Source organism: Dermacentor andersoni, chromosome 1, assembly GCF_023375885.2.
Source record: "Dermacentor andersoni chromosome 1, qqDerAnde1_hic_scaffold, whole genome shotgun sequence".
Lineage (NCBI taxonomy): Eukaryota > Metazoa > Arthropoda > Arachnida > Ixodida > Ixodidae > Dermacentor > Dermacentor andersoni.
The window spans coordinates 92,069,372-92,085,902 of NC_092814.1; the positions used below are offsets into that span (position 1 = coordinate 92,069,372).

Here is a 16,531-nt window from a genome sequence, read left to right on the forward strand (position 1 = left end):
GCTGTTCAATAAAAATTTTTTTTTCCTGTTCGCAAACAACACAGGAGAAGTTTCGTTGCATCCCATTATAAATATCCTGCAAAAACCTCTAGCTGGGCAGAAAAGCTGTAGCTCACCAATGAATTAGAACAATAAGTGAGGAAATATGAACCGTGTACAGCATGAGTCAGAAGTGACCAACTCTTGTTAACCTCCTTTGTAATCAGCTAGCCTCCTGGTTAGCTGAGGTGGCAGAGCGACTGCCCCGGAAAACTGTTGGTCCTAGGTTTAATCCCTGCACTAGGACAAATTTTTCTTCAACTGCGAAGCTCTCTTTCTTTCTGAGAAACTAGTTTTGAGTTTCCACAGCCATGGTCCAGTGGGTAGGACGCCCGGCTCAGCTGTGGGAGGTGTGCCATTCGATTCCCGCTGCCGGAAACCCACCAGTTTAAAAGACAAGTAAAAGCAGCCCCCCAGCCACACTTTTTCAGGGGGTGCGTCATTGGATGAGGTTTGTTGAAACTCCTATGCTTGCTGTGCAAGCACAGAGACAAACAAAACACCAAGGCTCTAAAAAAAAAAGGAGTCTGGGATCCCATGCCACCAACTTCCAAATAGGTGGGTGTCTTTCCAAGTGTCTGGAACTCCCATAGCTTCCTTTGTAGCTTCATGCTATAGTCAGGCGGATGCCAATTTTTCCTTTAACCCTTTCGCTGTCACGGACGTACTGGTACGTCATCGCGCTTCCCCCCCACGGTGTCACTGACGTACCGGTACGTTCTCTATCGTGCGTTCAAAATTTCGCGCCTGAGCGCAAAGCTGGCGCTCCTGAATTGGCCACGCCATCTGTTGACTCTTTCTACAAGTTCGTATATTCTCCCCGACCTGTGTTGACCCATGTATTGAAGAGTGCGGTGGGACTGCCACTCCCCACTTTCTCTTTGCTGAGTGGTGCGGTGGCTCCGCGTTCGCTGGATCATGCGTCGCGCGCGTGTGGTTATGGGTTCAAGGGTTGTTCTGCCATCTCCGCTGGTTTGAAGGTTTTTATTTTTCTTCTGTTGGTGTGTCTGCTACCCCGCGTCAAGTTCAGGCGCACGTGCCGTGCCGTTGCCTCTCCGAAAAGAGTGACTCGATTGCTGCTTTCGCTCTCTCGCCGAACCCTCGCTTCCGACTTGCAGCAGTAAACGTAAAGCCCTTCGAACTTTGTTTAGCCTTTTTCCATCTCCCGCTGTCTTCTTGATCACGCAACGTCCCATTTCTCTCCGTTGTGCGGGCGACTGAAAGCGCATCCTCCCAGCGCGCGGTTACTTTCGGATGGCTGAGCGCGAGGGACCTTCGTCTGCTCATTGGTGCGGTGGCTCAATTCCGATTTAGAATACGAGCCGAGCTCAGATTCGGACTCGGACAGAGTCGCATGGGAGGAAGAGTGTTCCGCATCGTCAGATTCGGATGTTGAACGGATTTTATAGTCAGGCTGATGATGATGATGATGTTTACTAACAGCAGCTGCAGAACACTGAAATGTGCATATAGCATTGACTACGTTATTTGTATACCAATCATAATCAAAAATAAATTGCTATGTTCATTCCCTGTTATGCTCGTTCCCTGAAACCAAGCCGACACTGGGGGTGCGTCACGGCCAGAAAGGTCAGACAGCGAAAGGGTTAAAAAATAATTATTCCCAATTTCAACATTACCATTTAATTTGAACATCAGAAAATCCAAACTGACTCTACGTGCCCAATATGGCCAAATTAACATAAGTCAACAATTACTATACATTAAATATATATATATATATATATATATATATATATATATATATATCACAGTGAAAATTAGTTAAAAGCAGAGTGTCAAATTTTTTTTTCTCTAGTTCAGCAAAAATGGCTCATTTCTTGTTTAACTATGAAGCAAAAAAATAGTCACCCCTCCCCATTTCAAGTATTTACGTGTGTATTGCTAACATACCTGCCTCCTGACATGCCACTCTGAGACCTTCAATAACGGCACTGCTACTTCTAAAGTGGAGGCAAGCTTGGGTGCATTTACAGATTTGGTACCACTGTTGAGCCACAAGTGGAGGCAATGCCTGGATGAAAAGCTTCAGAGGAGGAGGCCAACTTAACAGAAAACCTTTAACGTTTTAATTTGATTTTGGAATATCATCACTACATTACTATTTAGTTCTGAGTTGCACCCCCCCCCCTCCTTCAGTGAAACCTTCAGTTTCAGTTAGATACCCCGGTTCTTCTAACTAGCTCTCGTATGCACCGTGCCCGTGCCATTTCTGAATTTTACGCCGAAAAGTAACTTGCTTTACGAACTCCTGTAAATTGCCAGGTGCAAAGTTCAATGGTGTTTTAAGCAATTGCAGTTTGCAACACACCTGTTATGTCATAGGCACAAAACATTTTTTTAAAATGGGGTTCTACGTGTCAAAACCACAATCTGATTATGAGGCACGCTGTAGTGGGGAACGGAAATATGGACCACCTGGGGTTCTTTAACGTGCACCTAAATCTAAGTACACGGGTGTTTTCGCATTTTGCCCCCACTGAAATGCTGCCACCGTGGCCGGGATTCAATGCCACGATCTCGTGCTCGGCAGCCCAGCACCATAGCCACTAAGCAACCACGGCGGGTCACAAAACATTTCATTCAAACCATTACATAAAATAAAGATTTCAAAGTGAGCAGAAAAATGCAGCGAAAATCTTACTTGAAATATTCTGCGAGTTCGAACATTCCATCCAGCTCCTCATTCTTTTCAATGCAGGCTAAAAAAGGAAAAAGGAGGGAAAAGGTTAATGTGATAAACATACAGAAGATAGTAACCAAGAAATTGCTGCTTCACGAGCCTTGAAGAGCTCTCCAGTAACAATTAACTATGCATACACATACATATAACTGCTACAGTTATGAGTTGCTTGGATCCTGCTAAAAGATCTAGGGTAAGATGTGAGCAGAGAAACACTACCCAGGGTTTAACATCCCAACATGGGCTATGAGAAACGTGGTAGTGAAAGGTGAACTTTCACAACTTTAAGCACCAAAGCGGGCACCAAAGGCACAGTACACAACCGTTTTTGCATAGCACCCCTGATTGGAATAGGGCTGCATCGGCTGCTGCAGCCAAAAATAGAACCAGCTACATTGTGCTTAGCAGCCACCACAGCAAGTGTAAGGTGGTTTAGAAAAAGCCCTTTATGAATATTGTATATTGGCCAAACTGGCCATCATCACAACTATAAAATGCACAAGCACATGTTACTGACTTGGAAAGCATATTTAGCGCCAGTGAACAAGGACAGAAGGGAGACGACAGCACAATGCGCCAACTTCAACAACTTTTATTTTCAGGAAACAACCACCTATTTAACCTATGTACAGTGGCACCGCCTCATACAAATTTTAATTATCCAAAAAAGCCATCTCCTTATCTAACAAGTCGACCGAAGGGGCACTAACACATGTATCGCTATTCCGACAGATAGCCTGAGCCTCAATAATCTATCGCACATCTTTATCTTTATGCTTCCCAAGAACCCGGCACTTAGTATAGGCACCAAAGATGAACCAATGCAGACACCGTGCTTTTGAATGAATATTTCATCATTCCATGCTGCATGCATCGAGTGAAAGTATCAACTAAGCATATCTAAAAGGCCCGGAATGGATAAACCGGCCGAATATTGAAGTGCAACTACACCACACTTGTCTATGCACTCTTCTACGCATGCTTTTAGTTTCTTTTGAGACAATGAGTAGTACAAGTCCTTTATGTCAAAGGAGCAAGCTGATAAGCTTTTGTCAGAATTTTCTTTGAGGAAATCTACGATTTCAGAGCTTTTAACCAAAAATGGGTAGTCAATATTAAGAATTCTGTTCACTGGTGCTCAATATGCTTTCCAAGTCAGTTTACCAACACGCCCAACAAATGGCAATGCTGAGATGTTACTGGTTCCAAGGGGCACAGGAGAGCACTTCCCAGTGCACTGCTGTATTTATATGGTGCAGGCTGAGACAGCTTATTTTATTTTTATTCAGCGTAAAGAAAAATGAATGCCATGAGCGTGGTCACTAGATGTGCTTTAAGATGTCTCAACTCTATGAAAACAAAAATGCAAAGAAAGCTAAGTGATAAAATTGCACACGATTATAAATGCACTTCTGGCTATAGAGCATGTCATCAATTTTTCTAAATAACAATGAATCCCATTATTGGACTAAAGAGGGGTGATATGAATGTGCATGCAAGTGCAGCCCATTGTGACCTGAGGTATATGTTCCGCTTGCCTTTCCTTGTGTCTCAGTGTCCACCCTGTATGTTCACCTCTGTCATTTTCTATTTTTGCTAAGATCTGCTCTTAAAGGGCCCCTGAAATGGTTCGGACAAATTCTGCAGACGTGTAGGGTACAGCTAAGGTTAATCATTTGCACCACAATTTGCGTGAAGAGTCTCATATTAAGAGAGCTACGGATGACGATTACAAGTTATCATCCTCCACAGCCATGCATTTACTCCTCAACTCATTCACCGAATGATAGGGGCTAAGCTCCGCCTTCACTGGCTATGCGTCATGCACGTTGTGTCGTCTACATCCGGTTGTCTAGGAGCGAGCAAGCGAAGCCTCTCCAACCTCTCCACCAGCTGCTTGCAGTCGACCCCAAGTGACAGCTATCAAAGCAGCGAGCGTTGCAACTATTCTGTCGCAGCACCGAACGTGTCTGATATTCCGGCAACCACAGGTGAGCTGGGTGTTTCGACGGATGGGTGGAGGCATAAACTCAAGCTGACAAAGGAACTTTAGTGTAGACGTACGCGAGTGGCCTGATCGGCCTGCTTGGTCCAGCCACCTGGTGGCACAGAGCTTAACCAGCCAAACAAAGAGCTATTATTGCTCTAACCAAGTGAAAAACATTTTAAACATTTACAAGAACGTGTTAACGATTATGTTCGTGTGAAAATTGACACTGGCAGCAAAGAAGAATAGACTTCATTACTGCTATTGTGTTTGGTCAAGCTCTATGCCACCAGGTGGCTGCACCATGCAAACCATTCCCGTTTGAGTCTCTGCTAATCCCGTAAAACGGCACGGTCAAACAGCCAAGCGCAGTCCGCTTACGCTCACGCTTACCCGAACACCGGACACACGAAACACTATTGTGGTAGTAATCCTCCGGCGTAAAGTGACGGTGGCAAACGTGCAAATCCTAGCGCCGATCGGGTAGCGAAAGACCGATGCACTGGAGCCACTCCGCTCATCTGTTGCCTTGCAGGGGGACGCAATCTCGCAGCTTCACATATTACTAGTCCCTACGTTTGCGACCCACAACATAACAAGGGCAAACCATGGTGCTTGCGAAAACAGATCGAGATCAACACTGACCGTGGAGCTTTCGTCAACATGGAGCACGTAACACAAGCAGTCTGCTTGCTTTGTGCCAGAAGTACTTAAGTGTAGTGAGGAATTTTACTTGTGCATTCTATTTCTGTTGCTTTCTTTTTATAGAAACAAATGAACTAACATTGCAACTATCATGAACAACATTTGTTCACCATAAAGTTGGAAAAATTATCTATGACGCACCCTAGGCAGCCAATCATTTGCCAGCCAGTCATTTGAGGAAATTTACGTCAAACGGTAAGGGGGGGCTGAAAATTCAGCCGAGCGGTGTGCTGCGATTGGCAGCGATGTACATTTTTAAAACCTTATAATAAATTGCACGCTTTCTGTGGAGCACTTAGGTGTATCAATGATCAGAAGGACCAGAACAACTCAGTAGGTTTGTACAATATCGTGAAAATCGTTTCTGGGTTCCTTTAACACACACTGACTAGCTTACCAAGCTGTCTGTATGGAAAATACCAGAAGAACTCATATAATAGCACCAATTTTAAAATTTAATTTTGGAGCAACCTTCTTAGCTGTGGCAGTGACCTCAAGACCAGTTGCCCTCATGTGGTCAGCCTACAGCAGCACATCCTACACGAATCTAAAAAATTGAGCTAGATCTGAAAGAAGAAAAGGGTGAAGCACACCATATGACAGCTTATGAGCAAAGAGGGGAAGTAAACATGACATTGGGGCATGCTTTAGGTAAATGATATTATGAAGAGCTACATGAAGAGCTTTTATGAAAAGCTACTGCAGCCCAATCGGGCTGCAGTATGTGAAAAGAAATCTGTTTTATCTGCCAGAAGATTTTCAGTATGCCTCATATGCTAGTGGACTGTTTCTGAGCATGATATATTTTTTTTTTTTCCTTCTGTCCTTTATCAGAGGCCTTCCTCTTTCACACATTTTCTGTAGACCACTCTGATGCCATTAAGATGTATGTACCAATGGACACTAATACCACTTCAGGTCACATAGTCAACCTTTTGGTCTACAGCCCCTTCATCCTTTATTTTCCGAACATACCAAATCTAAAGCAACCTTCTTGACTATGTTGCAGCCACTGTCTAGTCGTATGTCCAGAATATTGTTACAGGCATGTTGGCCGTATAGAAAGACTGTATTTACAATATGTATACAAGATGACCCAGAGTAGTTAAGATGGCTGACCACCAACAACACACAGCAGCCAGCGTCCCGCCGATCTTCCTCTCTCTTCTTTCATCCTTCCCTAACAGGACCCCTGGGTGCTGAAGCGCCGTTTCGGCACATGGTAGGCGAAGAATTCTGAGCAAAGTATGGCTTCAACCAGAAAATAATCACGATGTCAACAGGCGTCGAACTTGAGGATGGACCAAACTGTAACGGCGAAATCTCGTAATTAACGTCATTAACTTCACATAGGACTTCATAAGGCCCTGTGTAGCGAGAGAGAAGCTTCTGGGAGAGGCCGACTCGACGACATGGTGACCATAGGAGCACCCAAGTTCTTGGGGTGAACTTAACATCGCGATGACACTGGTCATAACACTCTTTTTGTATATGCTGCAAGGCTAATAAATGAGATCGGGCGACTTGACGTGCCATGTGAGCGCGATCGATGACTTCACGAGCGTACTGAACTACAACATGTGGCTCAGAAGGGAGGATTTCTCTCGGCAGGTGACAGTAGACGGCTGGCTTAAGCTATCACGCACTTGGTACCATTCTGTTGTTGGATGAGAAATGCACCGATGCCATGGTTGCTTGCGTCAGTGTGGACTTCGGTCGGTGCAGATGGATCAAAGTAGGCAAGTATGGGAGGGGTGGTCAGAAAGCCGATGAGAGCGGTGAACGCGTGAGCCTGTTCCGGGCCCCATGAGAATGGCATGTCCTCCTTTAGATCTGTCAAAGGCAGAGCAACGTCGGCGAAGTTTTTGACGAAACGTAGAAAATAAGAACACAGGCCGACGAAGCAGCACACACCAGAAGCAGAACGTGGCACGGGGAAACTGCGTACGGTGCGAACTTTTTCTGGATCTGTTTGGACACCGTATGCGTCAATGAGGTGTCCCAACACAGTAATCTGACGGCGCCCGAATTGACACTTCGTGGTGTTCTGTTGGAGACTGGCTTTTCGGAAGACCGCAAGAATGGCAGCTAGTCGGGTAAGGTGGCTGCCAAACGTGGGAGAAAAAACAATAACATTGTCAAGGTAACAGAGACAGATGGTCTATTTGTAGCCTCGCAGAACAGAGTCCATCATACGTTCAACTGTTGCAGGAGCATTGCATAGGCCAAAGGGCACGACTTCGAACTGATATAAGCCATCCGGCGTGATGAAGGCCGTCTTCTCGCAGTCCATTTCATCGACTGAAATCTGCCAGTAGCCGGATCGAAGATCGACGGACAAGAAGTACTTAGTTCCGTGCAAGCAGTCCAAGGCGTCATCGATGCGTGGTAGTGGGTAGACATCTTTTCGAGTGATCTTGTTTAAGTGGCAATAATAGACGCAAGAACGCCAGGTACAGTCTGTCTTTTTCACAAGGACGATGGGCGAAGCCCATGGGCTGGCTGATGGCTCGATGACCCCTTTGCGGAGCATTCTGTCCACTTCTGATTGGATGACTCGACGTTCAGCATGCGATACAGGATAGAGACGCCGACGAATAGGATTCGCGTCTCCAGTGTTTATATGGTGAACAACAGATGTTTGGCCTAAAGGTCTGTCGCTTAAATCAAAGATGTCACTGTACGATTCAAGCAGGAAACGTATGTGTGTGGCCTGTGCAGAGGTGAGGTCAGGTGCAATAATTTTCGTGAAGTCATCCGTTAAGGAATCAGAGCTGTGAGCTGCAATTGGCGCTGATAAACCACTCTCGGCATTCACACTCCCAATGTCAAATTTGGAACCACTAGAGACACTGGCCAAGAACATGCTGGCCGGAATCACTTGAGGGCACAGGCTGAAATTCAGAAGCGGTAAAATGATGTCGTTATTAGTAACCGTGGCCACCGTATGCTGAACAACAACGTTCCAGTTCAAAAGCATGTCAATGATGGGGCAAAGCACATATTCACCGTCAGGAACCTGTGACTGGGCGGTCAAAGTGACGCAAGTAACTGCTTCGGGTGACAGACACACCTGAAGCGAGCACAAGTGCAGTGGGGCAGTGCTCAGAGCATCAGCGAGTTGGGGCAGTTCTAACTGAAGAACGCCGGTTGTGCAGGCAATGAGAGCAGAATGAGTGGATAAAATGTCCAATCCAAGGATAACGTTGTGAGGGCAGTTGTCGATCACAGCAAAGAGAACAGAAGTAGGGTGGCCGGCTATACTTAAACGTGTAGTACACATTCCAAGAACAACCAGCACACCGTCGCCGGCCACACGAAGCACTCGAGCAGCTGCTGGGGTGAGGACCTTTTTTAAACGTCTATGTAGGCTAGCACTCATCACGGATACGTGGGCTCCAGTGTCGACGAATGCTTGGACAGGTACGCCGTATATTTTAACATCAATTGCACTTCTCCTTGTGGGCACAGACAGAGGATTTGCTGCAGTAGTAGGCAATGTAGCACCACCTTCGAGGGCTGCATTTCTTAGTTTTCCAAAAGGGTGCGGCCAAAAGCCGCAGGGGACAAAAGGCGACGTGGCTGCAGTGAATGGGAAGATGGGCGACGTGTTTGCGGTGAACGAGAATGGTGTCCGCACGGCGATGGTGAGCGACTGTACCACGTGTTCTTAACAGAGCTGTCAGCGCTGTTAGATTCGGCGGTGGACGAAACACTGCGGGCATTCCCATCAAAACGGCTCAGATTTGTCAACGTGCAAGGTGTTGAGGGCCACGAGTTGCGACAGTATCGGGCGACATGACCAATGCGGCGACAGGTGAAACATATCGGCTGGTTGTCCGCAGTTCTCCACAGAGTCAGGTTGCAATAATGTGGAGAGAAGCGTCGGGGTGGAGCGAAAATAGTAGAAGGGTGTTTGTTAGCTCTGGGATTGGCAACAGCACAGACAGAATGTAAACCAATGTTTTCATGTTCCTGGCAAACGATGGCTTGTGTGCAGGGAACTGAAAATGTGGTAGCATCTGGGCTAAGCGAACAGAAAGCCAAGGGCGCCATCGCATCCAGTTCACGTCGAACGATTCACACCATGTCCTCTGATGGTGACGCATGCTGCTGTGCGGGTTGATCTTGACACGTCGAGTTTGCGGCAGTATTGGGAAGTCTGGCGAAGGGTTGCAAGACACGGCTTTTGGCCTGCTCAAATTGTCAGCTCTTTAATGATAGCAACAACTGTAGAGCAGCTTTTGCACATGAACAGATTAAAGGCGTCGTCAACAATGCCCTTCAGCACGTGCCCAACCTTCTCAGTTTCTGTCATGTCGTGATCGGCTTTACGACAAAGTGCCAGCACTTCCTGGATGTACAAGACATAGGACTCTGTGGGGATTGGGCACGGGAGGCCAGTTCCTGCTTTGCAGCAGTTTTACGGCCGGCTGGTTTGCCAAACAACTCTGTCAACTTCTCTTTGCATTGGTCCCAGCTGGTTAGCTCCTCTTCGTGGTTTTCGTACCACACCTTTGCCGTGCCTCTTAGGTAGAAGAACGGGTTAGCTTCATATAAGCGTAGGGTCCCATCTGTTGATTCCACTCACGCGTTTGTACATAGCCACCCACTCTTCAACGTTGGCGCCATCGGTCCCGCAGAAAGTTCTAGGATCCTTGGGTTGCACAACCACAACCGAAGGTGACAGCGACGTAGCTGGCAACGGTGACGTTGGAGGCGGCAACGACGTTGAGCCTGTGCGCTCACCGTCGTTCATGGTGCGGACGGTGATGTGACGTCCACTGCGAAGCTCCGTTTCCAGCCGTGGTACCCTGCACCTCCCACCAATATGTTACGGGGATGTTGGGAGTATAGAAAGACTATCTACAATATGTATACAAGATGAGTTAGTAGTTAAGATGGCTGACCACCAACAACACGCAGCAGCCAGCGTCCCACAATCTCCTTCCTCTCTCATCTTTCATCCTTCCATAACAATATTTACAGCATGAAATGGCATCAAGGTGACGAGCATTAATCATTGCCTTTTCAAATAAGAGTGCTGAAATCTCTACACTTGTGCAGAATTTTCCAGTGCAGTGATAAAGAAAACAATCATTGGAGATATTGAGAAATCAAAGATAAGAATGCCACCTGTTTCAAGCAAGTTAATTACTATGAAAATCAATAAAAAGAACAGCTTTGCAAGTCCCAGTAATACCTTACAAATGAAGTCCTACTTGGGATGACCAAAGTGCACTCTGGCCATTTCACAGCTAGCGAAATGCAAAGTGGCATCAATAGACAGCAGCACATTTACATGAGGTCTGCACATGAATAAATAAAATGTTGATAAATGTATGTGTGTGCAGATGACTGGATGTACTTGTGATTGCAAACAGAGATACGAAAAACCTTAATTTTAGCTTTGTCACGTCACTAGTTGGAGACTTCACTAGATTGACCAGTTGAAGTCCATTTTACCAAAAGGACAGAAAAAGGTAATGAAAAGAGGTTGGAGATTAGTCACCATTAAAAATTCTGATACACTACACTGACAACCAACAGAGAACAGCACATGCTGCAATGTGAGCTATTGTACAATCACAGCAACTATAACCATCATCTGAATAAGTGTTCAATTTTTTAAATATATATACTAACAGCATGTTAGCCACCAATGAAGTGCATTCTTTGCCCAAACTGCTTTTGATACTTTGCTCACCAAAAAAGCACCCAGTCTGCATCTCCCAAAATAAGCACATCCATGCAAAGCCTACAACATCCTTACAATAACATGCCACCATAGAGCTCAACTACCATTCTGAACAGGAATGCAACAACACACCCGGGCACTTTAAATCATTTCTACATGTGCTTTACCACAGTAAGCAAAATAAATTCAGCTAGCTAGAGCATCCCTGAAAAAATTGAACCAACTGGACATACGGCCTTCAGAGTATTTTTTTGAGTAGTCGCAAAACATTAGAAGGCCTTTTAAACAACCACAACTTGTGGTCAGTGATGCACATAAGTGAAGGCATGGCTTGTGTTAAGTAACAAGCAGCTTAACATACAATAGTGATGTTACATCCTAAAATTTCATTAAGGTTTAATGCTAAAGCCATTACCTTGACTCAAGAGCTAAGAGTATTACCCTTAATACCCCAAAATATTTTGCAATAATTTCAATTTTCGGAACAAAATGTAATGAATGAAGTAGATTAAGAGGATAATTTACCCTTCTTAAGTTCGAAAGCTTGCCCTGAGGCATAAAACTTTTTGCATCTAAAAGAAAAGGTCCAATCTAAGTAACCAATTAGAAACAGATCTTGATTTAAGCGCTCAAGTCTGTTATAACAGCGCTTCTTACCAGGTTACAGTTGTAAACTTAAAGCTTCAAATATGTAACCTTTTGATTTTCCATGTTTAGAATAAATCTCAAGGCCTAAATTAAAAATCTACTTCTAAATATTCTCACAATACTGACTTTTATAAATTCAAACTGGTTCAGTGGTGGCCTAACGAGAGTAGTTCTGTGCTATACATACCATGTTTTCATGAACACTTTCTTCTTTTCAAAATTTCTGGTCTCTGAACGCACCTCGCATTATATCCAGGTTTGTGACACAAATATAAGACTTTTTTGATTTCATTTTTCTCTCCTCAGAATGCTCTTCAGTCTGCTGCCACTTCTCACGCAAGAGCAACAAGCTGAGAGTTGCAACTGGGCACTTTTCGTCACCTTTCTACCCTCGATTTAGAATGCCATTAGTGCCGCATCAATGTGGTTACTGCGTGTTAATTGCAACCTCGAACAAGACTATAGGCGCTGTTTTGCAGGCTTGTCAAACGAGCTGTCTTAGAATTTGGGTGGTGCATCACCGCATCAACCATGAAAGGTTTTGCCATGTTCAATCGCCCTGCAGGCTTTTCTGAGTGCTGTTTATCTCATAACCTTGGTGGGCGTCACGGAGGATGACACCGTTCTTGCCAACAGTGACAAAGACAACAGCACTCACTCTTTCACTTTAATTTACGATGGCAGCTTGCAGTAGTGATGAATAAAGCCCTATGGGCATCTCCTTTTATGTATTGTTTTCTGTTTCATTGCGGCATTATTCAGTACTATAGTAGTTATATATCTTTTGCTTTTTCCGAGAGAGTGAAAGTCCCCCCTTGCGTTATATTCGTGGTCGTGTTATTAAAGCAAAGGTTTCTACGTCTCACTGATTCGTCCGTGAGCACCAAAAATGCACTGCAAGAAAGCCAACTTACACATCTGGGTAGAACACTACAGTTTACATTCGCAGTACTGCGCCAGCGACGACTTGCCGGCTAATGTGATAACCTGATAACGGTGCGAAGCAACGAGGTCAGCAAAAGTAGCGCATGCAGACAAAGTTCAGTGGAAGTGCAAGTTGCATCTGCTAAGCATTACACCACCCCTGTTGCGATTAACTGAGCTTCCCTACTTATCAGAGAGAGCAAGTACGTGTTAACACGGGCTCGTCTTAGGATCTAGAAAAAAAAAAAAAAAAAACAAAGCTCCTTTCTTGAAGAGATGGTTGAACTCCACGCTACCCCGACGAACTGTACATGTCTGCATTGCATTATGCACGCCATGCAATGCATTCCTGGCCGTCGCCAAAGGTAGGCCGCGGGTGCAGCTCTTCTGCCGTACGCTAACGTTAAGCATGAGCGCGATCGTGCACGTAAGGCCGGTCCCATGTATCAGCAACAGCATGCAGAAACCATGTGGGAGACGCCTGTGCAGTCGGGATGCCTACTGGTCTTGTGATCATCAGCATGTACATCAGATCGAACATGTCTCGTTGCGATGCGGAAACATTTCTGGCAGAAACGATGAAGACCTTAAAGCCACATAGTACGCTGATCCTCGTGTGCGGTGACTTCAACATTGATGCGACTATGCAACTTAATGAAATGCATCTTTTTTCAACTTCAACGCTAAAAAATACAATCCTAAACAAGCACACATATGCATACCATCGAGTCGCTCAGGATTTCTTGGGTTCATTGCAGGGTCATTGGCTTTGATTCAGTTTGCATTGGGGGAAAGCTTCGCGTTCAACCATCTTTCTTTAAGAAAGGGGCTTTGACTTTTTTTTTCACATACAAATACAGTATATAGTTTAACGGGGGGAAGGGGCAAGCTAATACATTAGTTCCATGAAGTAATTATAAAAAAGAAAAGTCATTCACAAGGGTTTCGGGAGCTAGTTTTTTTTACATCATTAGACAAAGCAGCATGAAAAACAGCAGAGCTGTTGCTCATCGATTTTGATGGCCGATTTTACCTGCTGTATTGTGTAATGGAATTCAAATGGGTAGACATCTTTGTTCCCATCGATTGAAAATTAACTTTTTCACCCACAAACTACCTTGTCCAAAGAAAAAGAAAAAAATAATACAAGAAACACGCAAAGTTACACGCAGAGATTTAAAACAACTTGCAAGGTGCATACCAGTTTGCATGATGAAAGTTCATACAAGGCTTGTTACTGCACCATTATAATTACAAAACACTAACATATTCTAACCCTTGGATGATGCAGCCGAAGTCCAAAGTGCCACATCGAGCCACATGACTAGTATCAAGTTCCCATGTGGACACAGCAACTCTAAAGTGATGTGTCTACATATCAGCAACAACCAGCTCTTCACAGACTCGCAGGTCAATCAAAGTCCTGACCGACAGTACTTAAAAGAGTAAAAAATACAAAGTGGAAGAAAATGAAGAAATAGTAGAAACATCACAAGAACACACAACATGCACATAAGCTATGGGTTGGGGAAGCATACACACAAGGCAGCACACATGTGAAAAAAGCTCACTGCAATAATGCCCAATATGAAGCATGGAGGGTTGGTGCGGCAGGGTAGGGAGTTGGGTACACCCATGTGCAGAAATGCGTGTCATGATAGGAACGGCCCTATAGAAAGACAGCGAGGAGCACTTAGAAGCAAACCGGTATGCTGTAAACACGCACACATGCATGCACCCTACAGCAGGATTTAGTGCAGAAACAGGTGCACATAGAGGAGCAAGGCTGACATGTGAAGACAAAATCATGCATGCACACAACAGGAGGCAACGAATTGACTGACAAAAATTGACTGATGCACATAGAGAACCTCAACACATGACTTCTGTAGTATTAGTTTTCATGTGACCAACTCTGCTCAGTGCTTTGTAAGCAGCATGTGAAGACCACACTTCAGAACACATAATACCCCGAATGAAGTGCTTTAACGAGCATGCCTTTCACATAAACAATGCAAAGCTTAAGAATAATACAAGTTTAAGGCGCAACAGGCAGTGAGCAGCATTCATTCTAGAATTAATGCTGTCACTGGTCACAAAAAGAGCCTTTTTTCTCTTTATGCCCTGCCAACAAATAGTTTTCAAAGTTCATCAGTCTTGCTAATGCTCAACTCTTACACAGGCTGCGTTTCAATCATGACTATGTTTGCACATTTGGCACAAGTAATTCATAGGTCCAGCAGAAATAAAATATGCTGTTTAGCACTCTTGCACTAAAAACAATTCAGAAGAGGAGTCAGTTATTCTGTCACCTGCCTGCACAGCCATCCATCGCTGCTTATACATTAGCTATACCATATTTTTCACAGTAAGCAACCATCAGATCTGCAACATAAGGGTTCTCAGTGCAGTTGTTGAGCTTTCTGCCTCGAATGAACTCCCTCTCATGAGAGCTCGGGCCATAGATTCAAGTGGTTTTTCATTACTACTGGACAAACCATTGAAGTGCTGACGCCAAATGTGATATCATACAAACGAGACCATGAAATATGATCACAGTGCATGACTGGAGCCAGTGATAAGCCAATGAGCAAATCTGATAAGCCATTTTTTTTTTACTAGTCAGGATAAACCACAGGTACTGGCATATAATGTTGCTTAGAATATGAAGCATAACTGAATTCTACTTTACATTAAAGAGATCCTGGACCACCATTTAGGCTTGGTGAAAAAACAGTCCGCAGATAGCACACGTTGCTGTGAACATCTCAGCCAAGTTTAGCAGTCGTGCACAGCATATGGAGCTCGCAAGTGGAGCGCAATGTCACCTTTCCCTCAAATGCTCTCTTTTCAACAGAAGCCTGCTCCTCACTCTTCTCTGGTCACTTTGTTTCTTAATATAGCAGATTCCCATATGTGGCTGCTATTGGCCAATAGCTGACATCATTCAGGAAGAGTGTTTGGATCAGTGTGCTTCTTCCTACTGTTGCTGTGTGTATATATTGATGCAGTTTAATGAACAGGCTGAAGTAAGCAAAAATCTTTTTTCGAATCTCGATAATAATAACACACTTCTGAAAGAAGCCGCCTATTGTCTGCTTATGCTTGGCTGCAGCAACCCGTGTAGGAATTAAGCTTTGGCCACCGCACTTATTGGTGTCATAGCCATCGAGTCTCCCCAATTTCGACTAGTTCTGATCATTGAACTAGTCTCGAACCACACGAAACTTAAAAGTCAGACCACACGCGCACTTGCCAGCTCTCAATTACTCCTGGATGCTACTGTTTAGACACCTTGGCAGAGTTCACATTGCACTGAGCTATTAATGTCACTTCAATATGCAAAATTTGGATGTGGCTACTATTCATTGGTCAAGCTGGTGCAGGACAAGGCTGGTGCAGGACAAGGCCGGTCCACACTATGTAGCACGGCCAGACTGGAGCATACGAGCGCAAGCACGCACTCAAGCTCTGTCGTGGACAAAGCAAATGCTGTGCATACACACTACAGTTGCATGTAGCTGCGGTCTGCTACGTAGTGTAGATATTGCAGTCGCCGCAGTGTGCCGTGATGAGTCCACTGGCTGAGTGCACTGCAGCTCGCTGATAACAACTGCGTTTGGCTTACGTTTGGCACGTCATAGGCACTAAAATCATAATTAGTGGCGTCTATGTGAACATCTAAAATCAAATTTGAACTGCACACCACAGTAACGTTCAGAAGCAGAGCATTGTGGGCACGCCCCGCTTCGCTGTAACCTTCACAGTGCAAGGCACTAAAGAAGGAGCAGAAGCACAGCAAAGGCGGTGTTTGATTGCCAACAAC

At 44.8% G+C, this 16,531-nt stretch overlaps 1 protein-coding gene across 2 annotated transcripts in view; it reads right to left on the reverse strand.

Moving 5' to 3' along the window:
- The window catches only part of LOC126544501 (uncharacterized), a 69,375-nt gene that overhangs the window by 41,594 nt on the left and 11,250 nt on the right, over positions 1-16,531 (reverse strand). For both annotated transcript variants that reach the window (XM_050191844.3, XM_055061777.2), the window contains exon 5: positions 2,705-2,762. In XM_050191844.3, the coding sequence (XP_050047801.2) occupies positions 2,705-2,762 (58 nt within the window). The remainder of the gene's footprint in view (positions 1-2,704; positions 2,763-16,531) is intronic.